At 46.2% G+C, this 21,447-nt stretch overlaps 1 protein-coding gene and 1 long non-coding RNA gene across 3 annotated transcripts; one reads left to right on the top strand and one right to left on the bottom strand.

Moving 5' to 3' along the window:
* Positions 1-815: 815 nt before the first annotated feature.
* On the bottom strand, positions 816-4,261 carry LOC139609082 (uncharacterized). Of its 2 annotated transcripts, none has more exons than XR_011685151.1 (3): positions 2,843-4,261; positions 1,824-1,936; positions 816-1,057 (listed from the first exon to the last, which is right to left on the bottom strand). It is a non-coding gene; the product is annotated as an uncharacterized lncRNA (long non-coding RNA). The 2 variants fall into 2 exon arrangements; XR_011685150.1 differs by having other exon boundaries at positions 816-1,025; positions 2,843-4,243.
* Positions 4,262-4,761: 500 nt separating this feature from the next.
* Positions 4,762-21,432, top strand: prr12a (proline rich 12a). Its single transcript, XM_071463329.1, has 15 exons — positions 4,762-6,029; positions 7,903-8,060; positions 8,481-8,642; positions 8,903-13,653; positions 14,124-14,351; positions 14,495-15,194; positions 15,384-15,868; positions 16,071-16,187; positions 16,420-16,553; positions 16,943-17,433; positions 17,563-17,682; positions 18,283-18,380; positions 18,934-19,065; positions 19,659-19,754; positions 20,017-21,432. Exons 1-15 carry the CDS (start codon positions 5,947-5,949, stop codon positions 20,149-20,151), a joined length of 7,890 nt encoding a protein of 2,629 aa, XP_071319430.1. The 5' UTR covers positions 4,762-5,946; the 3' UTR covers positions 20,152-21,432.
* The last annotated feature ends 15 nt before the right edge of the window (positions 21,433-21,447 follow it).

The raw sequence follows: 21,447 nt of genomic DNA, 5'->3' as shown, positions 1-21,447 counted from the left end.
GACATTTGAGTGTATCATCTGTAAAGTGCCTTGAAAAATCTCTAAAATCTCAATTTGAAATGTTGTGTGTGGGTGGATAATTCCCCAAAGCTCATCTTCATCTGTGCCTAGCTGGTTGATTTGCACACAGCCAGAAGGATTTGTCTCCAACTATGGAGTAGAAATAGAACAGAAAAGATACTCATTCTACTATTTTCTGGTTTGTTCTGATGGTCCTCTGAGGTCAAAAATACTTCAGCACAATGAAAATAAGTAGTCCTACATCAGTGCTGTGAATGACACCTTGCAGGAGATTTTTTTTTTTTTAATTTATTGTAAGCGGAAATTAAGTTTGCTTTATCCATAAACCTACTGTTAGGTTAGTTTTCTTTGACACAGGAATATCTGACAACCACACTCCTTCATGTGAATTCTGTCTTTTCAAAGCTTGGTCTTGAATCTCTACTTCCAACTGACAGCACCAGGATCAGTCAACACTCCAGGTTATTCTCTAACATACAGCTTGTGAATAAATACCTTTTCCTACTCAGAACAGGGGGGAAAAAAATATTTTCCAGGTCCTTTCTGCAGTGTAATGTTTGTGCATTCCCACAGTTCCCACATTCATACTAGAGCTCAGGCTGGATAGCTGACATTAGACTGCTCAGTGCAGGTACTAATGTGAGGATTAAGCGCAGATTAATTAACTCTTCTTAATTCCATTAAGAGCAGCCACTCCAGAAGAAGCCTATGCTAGGCCAGTGGAGAGGTTTCAACATCTAATAAATGAAGAATGTGACAAAAAAGGCTCAATGATGACAAAAAAACCCCCAATATACTGTGTGTAGTAATATTCATTGTATTGCGTATTTGTACAGAGCAAATTTACAGTGCATATATAATCAGTGTTACAGTATAGTCCATAGTGTAATTATAACTTTTATGCAAGAAAGCTTTACAGAAGCATAAAATCCGAAGTTCAGTTTGTCACCCCTCTTCAGTTTTTGAGATGGTTCAGTCCAATGCAATGAGCAAGGAAGGGAATGCTGGGAAAGTGAAGGAGTTTGATAAAGTGAAGCTGTGATTAAAAAAAAAAAAAATCAAAGATGGAAAAAGTTATGAGGCGGAAATAACTGAGGCAGAACATGTGACAAAATGATGTGATTCAAATTATGCAAATACGACATGATACAATACATCACAGGTATATTCACTTTACCACAGACACACCATAGTTTCTTTATCATTATGTAAAATAAAATATGGAATAGAAGTTAGGAAAGTGCATGAAATAAAGACTGACGTCTTCACAAAATCAGTTTGTTTCAAGTTATGACCTGATTTTTTTTTTTTCTCTGTTTTTGAGTTGTACAATAGTTGTTTATTTTCCATTTTCTCCTCTAACTTTCCCCTTTCCCCTTTTTAATTTTAGCCTAATTCGGGTTAAAATGATCCTCCATAAGCCTCAGCGTTTATCTCCTAATGAAGTCACTGATGGCATTCTTGGTTATCTGCCAGCGAAATTAGTAAAGAGATGTAACAAAATGTCAAGAAAAAACTTTTAAATAGAAAAAGCCCAAAGAAGCAGCACAGTACAAATCATTAAATCATGTGCACATAGACTGTCACTTTAAACCAGATTCATGTCTTTGCCTGTCTGCCAGTGACTGCCTGCCAAGCACCACAGTTTACTGTTGTGTATCTTTGAGAGATTGTTATTCTGGTCTACAAGCACTGATTATCTGTGCAGGACCACAGGACTTATGTTTTACAGTTGGTTTTTTACTCTTTATACAGTGGGAAAAAACAGTGACAATAGTTTCTAGTCATTTGTGTGAACTTACATTTTATTAAGATGTATTTCCTTATGTATTAGGATCCCTCAGACAGGGTTTTTATACAGTACTGGAAGGCATCTATCAGATCTTTACAGTTCTCCACTCCTTTCTCTCTGACACTGAAACACAAAGCCACACTTATAAAACACTTAACACTCTACACATACAACTGGGTTATCCACTATGGCGTATAACAGGGTTTCAGTTAAATGTGGGGAAGTTACATGACGTAAATGTGGAGACGTTGGAAGTTATATCACATATTCCGCATAAGTAATATCTCTAAAGTTAGTCTACATGTGCATCAAAGGGATTATTACAGTATAGCCTGATAGCAATGTATTTCAAGTCAAACCTCCACAGCTGCTTTTATGTGAATTCATTGAAGTCTGAGAACATGAGTGAGTAATCTGTTAGCTCCACTAACACTAATCACTGGTGTACGTGGACACGCACCAAATGTCTGTGGCTTCTTGAGTGCACGTAACATGAACCAACGGCCTGGCATGTGCCGGTTCTCTGCAATAGGTCATACGTGTAGAAGTCTATTTTAAACAGGTCTATTTATGCCCCTCAAGACATTCGTGTTAGTGTAAGGGCCCTCAGTGAATGCCTTTAAACTCAGTCCAGTGATGTAGAGTGGGAATTTAAAGTTGTGAACAAGTATTCCACATTAACTCAAATTAGAGTTAATGATCTGCCCACAGGCGCTCTTTCTTACAAGTCGACCCCAAATGAGAAGTGGATATGAATACATTGGAAGTCATACATAGAGCTCAATAAGTGATGACTGAGAATTGACAAAGGGATGTAATGGTATTTAACTAGAACCCAAACACAGTTAATGAATAGCCCTGGAGGGCACAAAGTTGTACAAAGACACGCTCTACAAGCAATTACACTCACAAAAGACGGCCACGTTGGCTGGAGAAAAATGTAATTATTCATTTTAGACGTTTGAATGTATGTGTATTTATAAAAAATACAATTTCCAGCATCTGCAATTGTACATCATCAGAACTCACCATTTGTCAACGTCCTCTTTGATAACCTGGCATGATGCTGGCACAGCCTCGTCGGAATCTGGCATTTTGACAGAAGAGAGCTGGAGTTTGTGGAGTCGTGCTGCTGCAAGAGCTACAGTCAAGTATGCTTACAGATTGGTTACGGAGATGGAGGGAAAGACAGTCCAGGGAGGGAGGGAGGAAGCATGACAGTGACCGTGTATGATAGGCTTGAGAAAGGAAGAGAAGGAGCCTAGAAATGTATTTTACTATTTATGGCAATGTGTTTAAGTGAGTTTTGTGTCTTTGCCCCTTTTTCTTTTTTGCTTTTTGTTTATGTTCATCAACCTATATAATTGAAGTATTCTTAAAATTCCTTCATTCTCATCTTTTGTTTTCTTGTCTTTCTAATGAATATGCAGATGACCGACCTTTTGTGTCAACTATTACGCATTACAAGGGCCTCATAATGATTCTGAAATACTCACTACAGGGGAGCTGGCAGAGGGCTTTTTCCTGAAAAGAGACTGAGGAGCCTGACTTTGTTTTATACTGTTGTTGGCTTAAGAGGTTGAGCTGAGAGTTGTGGCATTTGTTTAACCAATAAAACATTGAATTAGCATCGAGCGTGCCGTCAGAAAAGACTAATATGCTCGAAATAATCCAGAATTTTGATGCTTTTAAAGATAAAAATAAAAGCAGATGGAAGCAGCATTAGTGACGTTAATCCCTGCAGGAACTCACATTTGTTTCTTATTTTGAACTGATCCTGACCAGATTGTGTGGTAAAATCTATATACATTTGAGAAGCATACTGTTTTTTTTTTTTTTTTTGTCCCACAGTCAAAAGTTTTTCATTATTGAGAGAGCACATTCGCTTGTTCATTTACATTCATTTAGGTTTTTACAGAAAATAAATAGATAAATTGCTCCATTAACACTCATCAGAATATATTGCAGTTTTAATAGTTTATCATTCATGTAACCATAGATTTTCTTCTAGAGACTCTTTCCTCTAAACAGTAAAACAAGGTTTTATAAATGAAATAATAATTTGGTACATGTTATATAAAATGAACCCAGGGTTTTGGAGGTTTTGAAATGTATATGTTCAAGCAACTTTTACCTGAATTAGAAAAAAAATGATACGCTACTGCATCACTTTAGTTGCAGCTCATTCATTATGGCGAAGGGAAAATAACTGGATGCAAGATGCGTTCACTGGGCATCGTGGGAGACAGCACATATGACACAGTGCTTCAAAAAGTACAATAGTCAAATAGATAAAATGTTGTGGTAACTCCTACAGTAAAGTAGTCAGTTTGTGGAAGTTGCAGATTTTAAGTCCACCACTAGAGGGCAACAAACACTCGTATACACACAATGATGAAAATCTGGATAAATAGGCCTCTCAAGTGTGTGCATTATTATTATTATCTGTAAACAAAAGGGATCACATTTACATTCAGCAGCATCAACCAGTCACTGCGTCTTCACATCTATTAATACTTCTAATAGGTTACCTTAGTTGGTGTGCGCAGTGGGAGATAATGACAGGTTAATATGACGGTTACACCACTCAGAAGACCCCGATCAGATCTAATGTCCAACAACAAATATGTGAAATATGAACAGGAGCAAAGCATCTCTCTGCCTCAGCTCTCGGTGATCCCTCCTCTTTCATCATGACCATAAAAACCAGAGTGCCATCTGCTGGCGTGCAAATCAGGTGCACACGGGGTCTGGCGTGCAGGTTCCCCAAATAACAAAATAAGCTTCAAAAAGGCCCATAACAGGCCTTTTTGAGCACATATCAGGGACAAAATAGCCTATACAGGCAGACCCCTGATTATAGACAAACTGCAGCCTCATTAATGAAGCATCTGATTGGAGGCAGGAAATGCCACTGTTTCTCACACAGGCTGCACAATTTGGATGTGAATTTGCAAAGTGACTGCGGAAGGCCTGTGCAAACCTGGTTTTTACTGGAAATATTTTGCACCCGAACGCGCCTCAGCCAATCGCGACGTTCAAGACAAACCGCTGTCTTTTTTTTTTTTGTTTTTGTTTTTGTTTGTTTGTTGTTGTTGTTCGTGTAAAATGCAGTCTGAAATAATAACTTTAGGGTGAAAACCTGGAAAAGCATGCAGGGCTGGCTGGCAGACTGAGGGCCGGTGAATGGAGGTCACCGCAGACACTGAATGAGCCTCAGCGGTGAGACAGAGGGGGGGAGAGGGAGGACGGACAGCGGCCAGCCGCCTTCAAAAATGGCGTCTCCGGAGGAAAATGAGTAAAAAATATTAAAACGCGGCCTGCTTTCTTTACACTTCCTCGTTCGTTTTTTCTAATGCTTTTTTTTTCCCGTACTCTGGCTACATTTCTCCCGGGACTGGCAAACTCGTCGTCGCCTTTACTTGAATGGCCAAAGAAAGCAGAAATTAGGGGGGGGGGGCGAGCATTTTGGGAAATAAAAGCAGCCCTGTTTTATTTTGATGCGTCGTTACTGACAGCTAGCATCTGCTGCTAGCCCGCAGCTCTGCTCCGGAGGGGGGTGGGAACGATTTGCATGCAAAGGGGAGAAAAAAAAAAAAAAGAAAAGATTTTGAAATTGGGGATTTCTTTGCTCGTCTGTGGGGAATGGTTGCTACCAACGTGGCCTGTCGATCGCAATCCTTTATAGCGCTAGCAGCGTAGCACAAACTAGCCTAAAGAAAGGGGAGGAGAGACGGCGAAAAAGGACGCATTCAAATCAAATGTTTATCAGCAATTCGTCCATCACCGGCCAAATCCGCCGCATCTTCATCATGACCGCGACTGATTTTGGACTAAATCTCCATTCGTGGAAATGATAAACGTGAAAGGCGTAGGAAAAGGAGAAAGACTGGCTTTTTTTGGAGGTGGTTGGATTATAACCCCGTAGACCCCCCTCTTTTTTCATCCAGCTTTCTCCTCCTCCCCTCCATTTCTCTTTCAATATGCTGTTTTCCACTCCTGAGGACTTGCTTATGAAACCGGGAAAAATAGCCTGAAACCGAGAAAGGGAAAGACCGGATTTTTTTTCCGTAATCTGCTCTGCGACGTTGTCGTTGCTTTCGTCCTCATCGCACACATTGTACAACACATAAATGGATAGAAATTACCCGGGAACAGGATTTGGTGATTTGGGCGCAGGACCAGGATGGAGTTACGAGAGATCGGCAAAAGCAAGGTATGCATTGGATTCAGACAATGTGCATGCATCACTGGCACTTTGCAGGGCACGGTGTGACCCATGTAAACAAATTATCGCCACTGGCTTCATAAATAGTGCCATGCCTTAGTGCCATAATGTGTAGTGCGTTGTCATCCAAACAGTTGCATAGTAATAATATTATAAACAGGAATGGAGCAGTGAGCGTGTCGTGGGGGTGGGCGGGGTGGAGAAAGGAAAGGTTGGGGATATGAATTGAGGGTGATTGACAGACGTGGGTTTTAGGTAGACCTGGCGGGGTGGGAGGAGGGGGGGGGGGAGGTATGTCTGGAGCATCCATAGGAATTATTGTTCCCCGTGTGCAGGCCTGGACACAGACCCTGATAGATAAATTCACTGGATTGATAAGAACTGCGAGGAGTGCAGACGCAGCAAACCCCCTCACAGCAGCCCCCCTGACAGACATCAACAAGAAGGACTGATACATATTAACCGAGAGGATGCATTTCAGCAGACAACGTTACATTGTAAAGAAAACAGGAAATAAATATCTTAAAGTGGGGGTGATGCCATACCCCCAGAGCTGAGATTTGCAATGCCCATTCGTGATCTAGATAATTTGGTGGTGGGTTTTCTATGGTTTATGTAAATTTGCATAATGAAATTGTGCCATATTCACACTGCATCAAACTTGCAATTTGCTGTTTTGTCTATGATAAATAAATAAAAAACACATATGTTTATTGGTAAGGCCAGGGTGAATTCACAAGATGATGATGATGATGAAAATTGTCTGGGCTGTGCAAGGTAGCTCTGTCTTTTAGCTTTATGTTAGCCTGCAAGCTAGCGTTATGTTGCATGGAAGTCATTTGAGGCCTGTGCACGCAAGCATCACTGCCTTTTATTGAGCTGCACATATGTGATATTTTGATTCAGGGTTAGTCGCCTGGTCATGTTTAAAAGCCACGGTGCCACTATGGGAAGTGATATTTGGCTAAACAAACCTGGCTACTCGGTGGTGTTTGCATGCAACTTAGCATGCATTTGCGTCGACTTGCACCATCCAGCTGTTAGCCATATCAACATAATCAGTGGTTGCAGACGAATGGGGTCGTTTGTCTGTCTTATAAACTGTATTTTTCTTATAAACTGTATTTTTCAGTTGGCCTACATCTGCACAGTAGTCACTCATGGTTTATTTACACGTAAAACACTGGCCTTGCAGCTTGGGCCTAGTCTCTGCATTTCTCCCATAGCTGCTGTGCATTGGTGCTAGGCGGTGCTACCAGCAGCACAAATGCTAGCATGTTGCCTTGCCAGCCATCAACGCATTTCATCTTTCTTTTGTAAAGCACAGTTCTCCAACTGGCTACTCTTAAGCGTTGAAACAAGAAACGTATTTGGTCTGTGAATTTTCAAATTATATGATGATTAGGTCTTGAGACTTAATTATAATTGCAAATGAACTATTCCATTATTTTTGCATGACACTTATATGGCTGGTTTGACAGATTTACATCTACTGTAATACACTTTGATACAATTACCAAGTTTGTAATTCTGTCACTGATATTTAATTGGTTATCTATCAGAAAGATTTTCCTTCTCTTTAACTTCAACTGTAAATCAGACTCATCAGGGAGTTTGGTTTTCACATGTGGGTCACTGTTAAGAAGTTGCACTTAAAGACCAAACAAATTAGCGGCCTTGAGTTGACATCTGATGTGTGGATTTTTAATTGAAGAATAATTTACTTGTCAGACATTTTTAATTTTTTTTTTTAAAGTGACTCTTTTCTCAAGGGTCACATTTTTGGAAATAGATTACATTTATGTAAATGTACCCTGAAATTAATGACACTTCACAATCCCCTACTCCCCTTCTTCCCTAGTCTTGTATATGGGAGTTCCAGATCATCCCACCCTGAGTCTGAGCTCCTTCACCGACAAGCCTACGCCACCCCACACCCTCTGCAGGGCTATGCCACCAATCACCACCCAGGGAGCTCTGGCCAAGGCGGGGCTTGGGGAGCAGCTGGACGGAGTTTGGGTGAGATAAATGTCATACCTTCCATGTAACCACCATAAGGGGCCCCAGCAATGAATTATTGTGTCTCTCCATGTAGGCCCTGGTAGATTTTTGTCATTGAAAAATGCGCACATTATACCTCAATTGAGTTGAAGCCCTGGATGTTAAAGCCTGATTTAAGAAAAAAAAAAAATCCTGTAGTCACAACATTCATTCCTAATGCAGTTTTGCCAGTGTCTTATGGGTTGTTTTCAGCAACAGAGGCTGAGCTACTTAAAGTTAAAACGAGGAACTTCTGATTTCTTGATTCAGATTCTTTGTATGACAGCAGATTCACCAAATACATTTTTTATACAAGATTAAATTTAGGCTAAAAAGTCCTTATTTTTAGCTGTTCATATTCCTAATTAATTTTCATGGTTCTGTCTTCCCTTTCCAAAGGTCTGTCTGGGCTCTTTGACACTGGCCTGCACCATGCCAGCCCCTCTGCCCCCGATGCCTCCGTCATGAATCTGATCTCAGCCCTGGAGTCGCGGGGTCCCCAGCCTCCACCCTCTGCCTCCTCCCTTCTTTCCCAGTTCCGCACACCATCCTGGCAGACAGGTGGGGCTGTGTTAGATCTTCCCTCTTGTGTTGACATTCAAACAGGCCCCACAGTCAACATGACATTTAAAGAACCACACAATGTTTGGCTGCATTATTATTCTGACAGTGTTGCTGTGTGGGCATTTTCATATAAGATTGAAGCATTTTTACCACTCTTGTTGATGGTCTTACTCCTGAATCCTTAATTGTTTCTTAATTTAAATGCTAGTTTGATGGATACTGAGTAATTTTGCAATATGTCTTCCTTTTCCTAACAGCGATGCACACGCCTGCTCCTCCTGAACTATTCATCTCTGGAGCCCTTCCTGGCTCCGGCTCCTTCCCCTCCTCCTCAGCTCTCTCAGCCTATCAACATCCAGCATCCTTCTCCAGTCGTTCTTTCCCTACCGCCTCCCTTTCCCTCCAGGACACGCCCACGTTTAGTCCCACATCCAATGGCTTGCTCTCCCCTCATGACCCCCTACTACACATCAAGGCTCCCTCCCAATCTAGCCTGGGTTTTGATAGACTCCTGTCCTCGCAGGGTGCTGCTGCAGCTGCGTACAGGGGCAGCCAGGATCCCACAGGAGCCACATCAGCCCAGGCGTCATCTGCCAGGCATCTGCAGTCCCACCAGTTCAACCTGCTGTCGTCACAGCTCCAGGACCAGTCCTCCCAGCTGTATAACGCATCAGTCTTTTCCTCAGCCCAGCCCCAGCCTCAGTCCCAGTCTCAGTCTAATTCGGCTCAGGAACGGGCCGTGCCCCGGCAGGACAGCGTTATTAAGCACTACCAGAGGCCCACGCCAGCTCAGTCCCAGCTCTCGTCCTCTGCTGCCCACTCCCTTCAGCACTACCTCAGCTGTGGAGGGGCGGGGTACCAGCAGATAGCCACCCACCACAGACATGCTGGCCTTTCTTGCAGCCCACTGGGCGACCAGAGCCCTTCATCTGACCACAAGCCCACATCTCGCACTGAGCAGTATCGGCCGATCATTCAGCCTCCCTATTCCTCATCCTCTTCCTCCTCGTCTTCATCCTCAGCTGGGAAAGGCACCAAAAGCAGCTCCAGCAGTGGCTATTCCTCTGCCAGTTCAGCTTCATCCTCAAGAACTCCTCACACACCCCCTTCTGCTTCCTCTACCTCCTCTTCCTCCTCCTCTTCTTCTGCCACCTCTGGTGCTCATCCTTCCAACTCCATCCCAACCTCCAGCTCCAGCGCCGCCCCTTCCAGACAGCAGCCACCCCCTCAGCCAGCTCCGCCTCCCCCGGCTCCTCAGCAGCAGCAGCCCCCTGCCACCTCCACCTCAGCACCCCAGTCTCTCCCCAAATCTTGCCTCTCAGGCTACGGTTCTCCTGTGCCGCCCGTGAAGACCCCCACCTCTGCTCTTACTGGTCAGACCCCACCCCAACAACAGGCACAGTCATATTCCCCTAATCAGCCTCCTACTTCCCACCTGGCTCAGTCCTACGGAGGCTTCAGTTCACCACAAGCCCAAGACCTGAGCTCAGGTACTGCTGGGAAAGGCTATGGGGCTTTAGGAGGGCGAAGCCAGTCATACTCCACTGATATATATGGAGCTGACTCTGCTTATGGATCACTTCCATCTTCCCTGGGTGGAGCTGGAAGCCCATCACTAGGCTACGGAGCCCCAGGTCACTCCCCTGCCCTTTTAAGATCAAGTGGCTCATCAGGTAGCGGAGCATCTGGAGGAGGAAGCAGCAGCGGCACGGGAAGTGGGAATTCTGGCTCAGGAGGAGGAGCAGGAAATAGTATGACCAATGAGAGAGGTGGAGGAGGTAGTGGTGGAGGGTCGTATCATATTCCAGACTCTAGCCCCTCTCCGTCAGGCAACTCAGGCATCATCCGTCCAGGGTTGCACTCCCCAGTGCCCACCTGCCCCACACAATCTCCAGGAGGAGCAGGCTCTAATAAATACATTTCCTCAGTTCTTTCCCCCACCTTCCTGGCCTCCCCACAGGGCTACCCTGACACCAGAGGCCCCAGCTCCCAACCTCAGTCCTATCATTCCACCTCCTCCAAAACAAAGGCGGACACTTCCATGCTAGGAGTGGGCTCTCAGAGAACCCAGGAGGAAGTAGATGACGATGATGAGTTCTTGATTCAGCACTTGCTGCAAGCCCAAGCAAGCCCTGCTCCCCAGGCCGCTCATCACCATCCTCAACAACCACCCCAGCAGGCATCCCAACAAACACAGCCTCAGCCTCAGTCGGTGCCACCAACTACTGATTCAGGCAAAGGGCTGAGCTACGACATGGGTAAGACCTCTGAGGAGAGGTACCACCCCCAGAGTGTCATACGCACCCACAGCGCCACATCCACTGCTGGAGTGGGAAACGCAGGGACCGGGGGGTCCATCTCAGGGCTGGACACCCAGCTGGAGATGTCGCTGAAGAAACAGCAGCAACAACATCAACAGCACCACCACCCACAGCAACAACAGCAACAAAGGAACGAGAGGTCTGTGGGAAGCAGCAGGAGCAGTGGAGGGAGAGGCAGCGCTGAACAAGTGCACTCCCATCTCCATCACCATGACAACCTAGGCTCGGTAGTCCACTATGGGCGGGGTGACCCATACAGCCAACACTCCCTTGCCCCGCAACACTCCTCACACAGTCAGCACGTGTCCTCTCACTCACAGATACCGTCCCACACCCAGATGGAGCTCCAGAAGAAGCCACAGGAGCGTGCTGAAATCCCTTATCCTCGGAAAACGCCGGAAGTCCAGCAACAGCATTCCCAGTCTCAAGCCGCTGCCTCCCTCATGGACTCTCCCACCGATCAGTCCCGCCAGCCGCCACACCTGCTGCAGTCGGTGCTGTCCCACACCACCCGCAACAAACTGGAGCCTCATCAGCAGCACCACAAAATGGACTCTCATCGGCAACACCAACAACACCCAAAAATGGACTCCCACCCTCAGCATCAGCAGCACCAGAAGATGGACTCCCATCAGCATCAGCAGCACCACAAAATTGACTCTCACTCACAGCATCAACAGCACCATAAAATGGACTCTCATGCCCAGCAGCAGCAGCACTCTATCAGTCAACAGCAAGCTGTCATGGAAAGTGCTGGTGGGAGACTTGGCTCAAGTAAACACCAGGCGCAGGCTCAGTCTCAAACCACCCAGCTCCAGCTCCAGCTCCAGTCCCAGGCTTTGGAGGTGGCAGCGGCTCACTACAACCACGGGCCCCCTCCGCATCAGCACGAGCAGAGCCAGGTGAAACAAAGCTCAGTGGTGTCTTCTCTGGACATGCTGGAGCGCTCCCTTTCTCAGACCTCCAGCACCGACGTGGCCGTCGCAGAGGACAGACGCGGTGGAGCAGGCAGCGGGGGAAGGAGCGGAGGCAGCAGCGAGCGCCACCGACAGCAGCAGCAGCAGCAGCAGCAGCAGCAGCAGGAGCAGCACCCGTCCCACCATCAGCCGCAGCAAAGCCACCACTCGCAGCAACACTCGGCCTCTGAGCTCCACTCTTTCCTCTCTGAGCCTGATATCAGCCTGTCCACCCCGTCGCACATGCACCACCTCTCACAGCACCACCCGCAGCAGCAGCAGCAACAGCAGCACCCCAGCTCTCAACACCAACAAACCCACTCCCACCACCCTCACACCCAACCCCACCCTCAGCAGCAGCCGCCACTCCCTCACCACATACCCCCACCCTCTGCCTCAGCCCACTCGCAGCCTCAGCCCGACTCACAGCAGCCGCTCTCATCCCAGCTCACCCCTCAGCAGAGCCAGCTGGACCAGCAGCGCTCGGAGCAGCACCAGTTTGACACCGTCAGCCCAGTGGAGAAAGCAGACCAGAGTCAACAAAGTAACCGCTTTGTGCCGCTAACTTCTATCTGCTTCCCGGATTCCCTCCTTCAGGATGAGGACCGCTCCTTTTTTCCAGGTATGGAAGACATGTTTTGTGCAGAGGACTACAAGTCGAGCTGTGCCGGAGGTGCCGGACCGGGGCAGGGGGAGATGAATGAGAGCCACACTGGGCAGGAGGGAATGGATTCCATGAAAGCTGGACAGAGCGCAGGTGGAGGAGGGGGAAGTGCTGGAGCTAGCTATGACATAATGGGTCACCACGGTGGAGATCAGGGTTATGAGCCATACTGTCATGGCCTGGAGGAACCCAGCAACAACACCATGACTCTGGATTTAGACTCCCTTAAAACCCATGAGCTCCCTTCCACGGTCAACACTGAACAGCTGGGATTGATACAGTCCCAGGCACCAGCTATGGGTATGGGCTCCAATACTGCTGGTCCCAACAACTCTGGAGCTAAAATGTCCTCGGGGCCCGGAGGGGCTAGTGCAGGGACCGGTTCTGGAGGCCTCCAGTCTCCCATTTTCTGTTCATCTCGTCCCAAGAAGCTCCTCAAGTCCAGCTCTTTCCACCTGCTAAAGGAGCGCCGGGACCCCAACACACTGCCTAAGAAAAGTTATGCTCAAGAGTATGAGTTTGAAGATGATGAAGATAAAGCCGACCAGCCAGCTGATATCCGGCTGAACAGCCGAAGGCTCCCAGACCTGCTGCCAGACTTGGTGTCCAGCTGCAGAAAGGGAGGAGGAAGCGGGTCTCTCAGCCCTTTAATGGGTGACATTGACTTCTACCACTCCTCTGGCTACTCCTCTATGGGTTCACACACTCTTCTGCCTCAGGATGGACCCAAGAAGAGGGGCAGAAAGCCCACTAGACCCAAAAGAGAGGGTCCCCCTAGGCCAAGAGGCAGGCCTCGCATCCGCCCGATGCCTGAGCCATACACTCCGAGAGGGATGATGGGGGAGATGGGTGGAACAACAGTGGGAGGAGGATTCAGTGTGGAGGGACGAGGTCGAGGCAGGGGTCGTGGAAGCCGAGGCAGAGGAGGAAGGCGGGAGGATATGTACATGGAAATGAGCGGGAAGGATCAGGATCAGATGCACCACCATCACCTACATCAGCAGCAGCAGCAGCAGCTCCATCACCAGCCCCAACCACAGCAACATGAGCCGATTCCACCTCTGAAGGTCAGTGGCGTTCTGCCTAGAAAAGGCTCAGGGGTTTTTAAATAGATTGTCATTTAAGCACAGATGCTGATAAATGTAAAAACCACCACCAGTTATTGAGGCTGAATGTGGTGGTGTGGGTAGCCTCTGCAAAACAGTGGTTTACACATGAGACCTGTGTTTAAATGGGTAAGAATCTGCCTGTGTGGTCGAAGGCAGGGCCACCAATACCTGTAGATTTTGTCGTTTGTGTTGCTGAGGACTTTTTTTTTGTTTCTTGCTCCATCATTCTACTTCCTCACTCACTCCCTTTTCTAATTTTAGACTTGCCGGGTTTAAGGTTAGGCTCAGTCACCCTGTTTAAATTGTCTTGTCATTTAAATGCCAAAACTATTAAATGAATTTTCCACCCTGCGTTGCTTGTTCTTGTTCATCAGTATGATCAGGCAAAGTTGCTTTAAATCTTTCTGTTCCTCTTTATTCTGTTTTAGATCAAATTACCAATCGGTACCCTGTCATCCTCCGACGCCTTGCTGAGGACGGACTCTTTGTCTGGCACGGACCCTGCTTTGTCGGACGGCTCAGTGGGCTCAGCCCCATCGCTTGGTTTAAGTCCTGGTCCCCCCTGCAGCACTGAAAGCAGCAGAAGCCAGGATAAGAACAAGCAGAAGAGCCAGATGATGGGTGAAGGAGTGGACGACGAGGGGCTGGAGGAAAGGGTAAAGGCTACAGGATAATGTCCCAGTTTTGTTGAACAGAGAACGCTTTGTGTTGCATAAAGATAAAACTGAATGGATTTAATTCAAGTTCACTGCTTGATTATTGTGTGTGTGAGTGAAAGTCTCTCTTGTTTTTCTTCTAGGGGGATGAGAAGGACTCTGAGTCCAAGGCTGGCTTTGTTGCTTCATTCTTGGACTTCCTCAAGACAGGGAAGAGGCCTCCAGGCTTGGACATCTCACCAGGAATGGAACCTGATAATGGTGAAACCTCGCCCTGTAAATCAGGGGGTCTGCGCCCACTGTCTCCTGCACCTCCTCCTCCGCCACCACCTCCTCCATTCGGGGATGGTGAGGGGAATGGGGGTCTGGCTCTGGGCAACTGTCCCAGCCCCAAGCGCTTGGAAGATGAACTAAAGAGGAACCTGGAGACGTTGCCTTCGTTCTCCTCTGATGAGGAGGACTCGGTGGGAAAGAACCAGGACCTCCAAAAGAGCATCTCCTCAGCCATTTCTGCTCTGTACGACACTCCTCAGCTAACCTCTAACATCCAGCCCCCACTACCTCCTCCACCTCCCCAGCCTCAGCCTCAGCCTCAGCCTACCCAGGGCCCTCTTACTCCCACACTGCAGCCCCCCACGCTCAGCCCACAGCCTACCATGCATACCCCCCACACCCAGCCCCAGTCCAACGAACCTGATGTCCTCCAGCCAGAAGATGGAGACATGGATGAGAACAAGGAGGAGGAGAACGAGGAGGAAAGAAGCACAGGAGGGGAGGGGGAGAGCGATATGACGGAGGAGAGAGAACCACAGCTGGAAACCCTGGGTGCTCCTAAACTTGATGGTGAGGCTGGGAGTTTGTTTTTTTTATTCATCTCATCATCATTCTTTTTTTTTTTTTTTTTATTTGCACAGTGATTTTGCTGCAGCTCAGCTTTGTTGTTTGTTAAATATAATAATTAAATTCTTGTGGCTGTTTGGACATTGTGATCAATTGATCTGTAAAACTGACCTCGCCCCTCCTTCTCTCCAGCGGCCCTCCCCGAGATCCCTCCAGCACCAACAACTCCTGAACCTCCGTCTGTCCCTCCATCTCCCGCCACATCCTCCTCTCCCTCTCACTCCCCCCTCCCTCCCCTCTCACTTCCCTCACCCCTGCCTCCACCAGAAGAACAACAGGAGAATTCCCAGCCTCCGAGCCCTGTTGCTCCCACATCCCCATCCCCGCCACCCCCTCCCCCACCCACTACCCTCCCTCAGCCTGCCACACCTCCTCCGGCTTCTCCTCCTCCCCCGCCTTCAACTCAGAAGGAGTCTCCCATGCCATCTCCGGAGTCGCCCGCCTCTCCCGAGGAGCCCCCGGCTCCTAAAATCACCTCCCTGCACCTCGCCCAGAAGCAAGAGGATGCTGCCATCGTTGGAGAGAGTGAGGAGGATGAGAGCGAGAGTGGAGGAGAGGGCATCTTCAGAGAAAGGGACGAGTTTGTGGTGCGAGTAGAAGACATTCGAACTCTCAAGGTACGTGAACGTGTGGAGCCACATTTCGTTTTGTGTGTGTGTGTGTTTGTGTGCTTGTGTGCTTTTTGAGGTCAAAGTTAAAAAAAAAGCTTCTTGCTCTCTGGCAGAGAGGCAACAAACTGAAGAAACAGAATTGAATCTTTCAGCTGCCAAGTTACAGAGACATTTTGCACTTACCTGTGTGTCATGTGTCTCGCCACAGCTGGCCCTGCAGACGGGCCGTGAGCCTCCACCCATCTGGAGGGTGCAGAAAGCCCTGCTGCAGAAGTTCAGCCCAGAGATCAAAGATGGGCAGAGACAGTTCTGCGCCACAAGCAACGTGAGTTCACCTCAAGCCCTCAGTGATCTAACCACACCTGCAAACGCTCATGTTCATTTCTACACCTTTCACAGTCCCTGCTACAAAATGTAGAGTATTATGTGCTCAAATATACATCATGTATGTATTTAGATTGCTACAGACCACATTGTGACATTATCACCAGTCAACATGAGGCTTTGAAGGTTATTGTATTTCATATTAAAACATGTTTACCTTGTTTCTCTCTCAGTACCTTGGCTACTTTGGAGATGCCAAGAGGCGATACCAGCGAATCTATGTCAAGTTTTTGGAGAACGTCAATAAGAAGGACTATGTCCGGGTCTGCTCTCGGAGACCTTGGCGCAGAGCCACACCTGCTCTCAGGTATTTGCCACATGGAAAATCCTATTCATATTGAATTGAACCTTGCTAGATTTATTTGGAATAAAATCAGCTTGCTCTGATAAGGAAATACCGGAGGCCTAACTAACAGTCAAGCCTGTGAGAGGAGCTCCCAGTTCAGTGCCCAAGGGCCAGGTTTTAGCCCAAAAAATAATATGGGCGAAGGCGGAGCCTTAGCTACAGAAATAGGATATTGATACTTGAACCATCACCATTTGTGGGACTTACAAGTGAAGATGAGATGAAATAAAAAATAGGTGAGCTGATGTGACCTTAGAAGTTATGCTGACTGTTGTGGTAGTTGAGCTGAGCCTGAAGAAGTTAACAGTTGATGTGAGTTGTCTCTAAAACAATATATTCATGTGCCACAGACGCCAGTCTCTCCCCAGAATGGCATCCCCTCCCACGACCCAGGTGCCACCCAGAGTAGTGGAGAAAGAGGAGAGAGTAGCTCCACCAGTCCAGCGCGAACAGAGGGAGAAAACAAGAACGGCAACCACAACGACAGCAAAAGAACAACGGGAGAAGAAGGATGCTCCAGCGGCCATGCCCAAAGCTAGGGAGAGGGAGAAAGAGAGGGAGCATGAGAAGGAGAAGGAAAAGGAGAGAGAGAAGGAGAAGCGAGTGCAGCCGCAGCAGGAGAAACTGGAGAAACGTGCTGCAGCAGCAGAACGAGGGAGAGCAAAGGAGGAGAAGAAAGCGGTGGAGAGGAAGGAGAAGGAAAAGGCAGAGCGCCCACCCAAGTCCAAGCTGACAAAAGTGAAGGCAGAGCCGCCACCCAAGAAGAGGAAGAAGTGGCTGAAGGAAGTACCTTCATCATCAGACTCGGACTCATCGGATGAGGCAGCTAGTGAGAATGAAAGTGAGATCCCATTTAAATCAATATAATGGAGTTTCCTGTCACATTTGAGGCCATAATAACAAAGCAGTTTTTACCGTGTCATGTTCCGTGGTTCTGGATAGTTTAACACTGTGGTTCTCACCCACTCAGTGCCAGTGAAAGGTGGAGTGAACAACCGTGCCATGAGGGAGATGTTCAGGAGCTATGTGGAGATGCTGGTCAGCACGGCGCTGGACCCCGACATGATCCAAGCTCTGGAGGACACAGACGGTGAGAAGTGAACACTACACACACACACACACACACACACACACACACACACACACACACACACACACACTGCCTCCTCAGCATAGATGCACTTTAAGCTTTCCATAGATTGTGGAGATCAGACGCAGCTTGTATTGTGCGAGAACATATCTCTACTCTAACCAGACCTGGGTGTCTGGTAACATGTTGTCTGCAGCTTGAATGTCTGCATTTAAAAAAAAAAAAAAGCTGTTTTGAGACATTTAATATGGTGTCTTTAAAGGTGGCTTCAAGTATCAGTGCAGTTCAGGCAGGCAACATCATGACCATTGACAAGTAGCAGCTGCAAGGTTTCAGGTCGAGCCTTCCAGCTGGACAACCTGCCGTTATGACAGCAACTTTTTTTTTAAAGAGTTGTGTAGCCTGCATATTTAGATGAATCTTTCAATCCAATCTTGAAATCCAAACAAACAAGGTGCGACAGGTTGAAGGAAAGCCCCGGGAATGCTGAAAAATCTGCAGCCAGAAAGAACCGCTTTGAATCTGCCCTTGGTATTAAAATGATTGGCAGCTGCATGAATGGTCACTAATGAATTTCCCTTCACGTTGATTGGCCACCAGATGAGCTGTACCTCCCACCAATGAGGAAGATTGACAGCATCCTCAGCGAACAGAAGAGGAGGTTGTTGAGGAGAGTCAGCATGAGCTCTCAGCACCAGGTAATCTGTCCTGAATGTACCGGTCCCTCTCTCTCCCTCCGTCCCTCATGGCTGAAATAACATCTCTGATTGTCTTTTTCAATTTTTATTTCACTGTTCACTATTACTGTTTCCTTCATTTAAATTGGCACTGCTTTTTTTTTTTTTTCATTCTGTGGTGCAGGAAATCGATCTAGACTCCTGTTAATTGGTCCAGTGGTTCACTGTAAGAACAATACTGGACTCACTGAGCTCTATCGTTAATGTAGGGGAGTCTAGTGCTGAAAACAATCGGTGGATTAAGTGATTCAATAAACCGAAAATTAATTGATAACCATCAATGAAACGTTAAAGTCATTTATCAAGTGAAAACAACCAAACATTTGCTGTTTCCAGCTTCCCAGGTGTGAGGATTAGCTGCCTTTTTGTCATGGAAAATTAACGCCATCTTAGACTCTTAACATAACTTATTGGTAATAAAAAATGATCAATCGCTTTTTAACATTTGTCTTGAGCCATCTTGTCTGTCTCCCCATGACTGTTTTTGACTCTTATTCTGCCTCTTCCTCAACAGGAGGTCCTGCATGCTTACCCCCAGATCATTGTAGACCCCCTGGACACAGGAGTGGTGAGGGTGCGGCTAAGCGGGGACGCTTACAACCGCAAGACTCTCAACAGAGTCAAGAAGACCCTGCCTAAACCACAGGTATGCTTGTGTGTGAGTGAGGAATCATTAGGGTCCTTTTGTATTTGTTTAACTGCATTTTCAAGAAAATGCAATGGAGTTCTTTTTGCATCATACCCTCTTCACATTTGTTTTTTTTTTTTTTTTTTTGAGAAATACATTAATGAACCTTTGAGGCCCGTCGTAGGACATTTTAAGCCTGCGACCAGGTGACTCTCTCTGGTTTGTGGGTGAGATAAATGAAGCACTTGTGGATCTGCAAACAAATGAGTACAAGCTGTTGAGGGTGTTGGCATCATGCAGCAGGAGCAGCACAGAATATAAACAACGAAACCACTGCCTCCACACAATTAACCGTTACCGTTAAAAGCTCAACAGTGCAGGGTGAGTGACAGGTGGGTCGCTGGTGACGGACAGAATAAAACAGTTTGAGCTTCCCCTCTCACACTTGCAGCAAGTTTCCAAACCTGCTCCACTCTCACCCTCACATACACAGAGCTGTGAGGTTAATATAGACTTTAGATTTGAGACAGTGTTTTTTTTTTTTTTTTTTTTTTTTTTTTTTTAATTGATGCAGTAGAATTTGACAATTCTTACTGATTTCTTTCTTTTAGGACCTTAAACTGTCGGCCGAGACGTATCGGATTTACAGTCTCTACCACTCCCTGCATCACTATAAATACCACACTTTCTTACAGTGCAAGAAGGAGGTAAGCATGTTTCTGTTATCAGTGTACGCTTCAGTCATGTTGGGCAGGTTTATTGACAAGATTTAATCAATTTTGAGTTTGAAAATTTGTAGGCGCTCACACCAATTTCAGTGTTACTTCCCTCAAATATACTGTGTGGTACACAAGCACAAATCTCAATAAATAGACTAAACAGAACCAGCTCGTACATGCTTTCTTTTTTGTGCAAGAGCCTGGTTTGAGCGTCACCGTTGTCTGTGTTTCCGTGCCACTTTTTTTCCAGACCAACACCATTGAGCAGGCAGCTGAGGACCCCGGCCAAGAGGAAGTAGTGCAGCAGTGCATGGCCAACCAGAGCTGGCTGGACACCCTCTTCAGCTCCTTCATCGAGCTGCTCACGCTCAGCACCAAAGCCTGAGCCAACTGCAGAAAGAGAAAGAGAATTAATTAAAACAAGAGGATTTAAAACAAAAAAAAAACAAAACAAAACAAAAAAAAAAACAAGAAGAAAATATGAAAACGGAAAGAGATGGATCCTACTGTACAGCCCCCAGACCCTCTTCAAATCTCTAATATCTGAGGATGAATTTTCAAGGCCCTTGACGGACATAAGGGGGTCTGTTCATGTGACCTCAGACACTGGCCTCTGTTCTTTTTCTTGTTGTTGATCAATGACTTAAGAAATGTCTTACTTTGTGAGAAGGGGGACCCCACCGGATCAGGGGTCACTGGTGGGTCAAGAGGGAATTGACCATTGGTGAAAAGGAAGAGACGCGAGGTGGAAGGACAAGGAGGAGGAGCCGTAACGCCAAGTCAACGGAGAAGCCACTGACATCTTGTTAACTGTGTGTCATAAAGACAATAGTTCAAAGAGAAACTATTACTGCTTAGTTTTTACATAAATTATTTTTTGAAAAGACTAACATCAGCTGTTGGCTTTTGAAAAGAGTGGAAGAGGGTGAGAATGCTTTTTAAACTGCGTGCAGAGTGTGCCGTGAGCAGCGTGAACATGGACTCGTCCACGGATAGAAACCTGAAATGTGTTAATAAACGCTCTCCCTCTCATCCTGTGCTATGTGAAGGGCAGCACCAGTCCGCTGTGTGATAATATATAAACACATTTTTATTATTTATATGAGGAGGTTTTTAACTTAAACTCTCACAAGCGCTGGGTTGCTGCCCTGACATTTTAAATACCTTTTTATTTTCCACAGGTTCAGTATACAATCGTAACCCACATATCCAAGTCGTCTTCCCCTCTATACAAAAGAACAGACGTCGAGACAGAAATATTGTATCAAATACAGTGGGTGTAAAATTTAAAAAAAATAAATAAAAAAAAAAAAGGAAGGAAAAGAAAAAAAAAGAAGAGAATGGGAAAATCTATTTGAAACTTACATTGTTGTGCTTCAGTTCAATCATCAGTCATGCAGGTGCAAAGAAAAAGAAGTAAACTATCCATTTCCCACGTGGGACGGAGTATAAATAAGTAATATTTAAAGAGGAAATAGTCATTTCATTTTTATCATTTTGATGTTTGTGCATACTATGACTTATTTTGAAAACAATCTAATTTTCCATAAAAAAAGGGAAAAAAAAAGGCGTGTAAATATTGTACAGTTCTTGATGAAATTCTTTGTCCTTCTGTACATTAACTCTCCTGTATTTGAGAAACAAATAAAATCTGCAAAGAACAAAAGGTGTTTAATTTCCC

The sequence above is a fragment of the Trachinotus anak genome, unplaced genomic scaffold, assembly GCF_046630095.1.
Source record: "Trachinotus anak isolate AG129_WGS33_773 ecotype Australia unplaced genomic scaffold, CSIRO_AGI_Tana_v1 ptg000025l, whole genome shotgun sequence".
Classification (NCBI taxonomy): Eukaryota; Metazoa; Chordata; class Actinopteri; order Carangiformes; family Carangidae; genus Trachinotus; species Trachinotus anak.
The sequence above is the reverse complement of the archived record's forward strand: the minus strand, read 5'-3'. Positions and strand labels throughout refer to the sequence as shown.

Coding starts and splice junctions, on each gene's coding strand:
- prr12a (XM_071463329.1), top strand. CDS start 5,947: ATGGATAGAAATTACCCGGGAACAGGATTTGGTGATTTGGGCGCAGGA. Junction 16,188..16,419: donor AGTTCTGCGCCACAAGCAAC/GTGAGTTCACCT, acceptor TTTCTCTCTCAG/TACCTTGGCTACTTTGGAGA. Junction 17,683..18,282: donor AGCTCTGGAGGACACAGACG/GTGAGAAGTGAA, acceptor ATTGGCCACCAG/ATGAGCTGTACCTCCCACCA.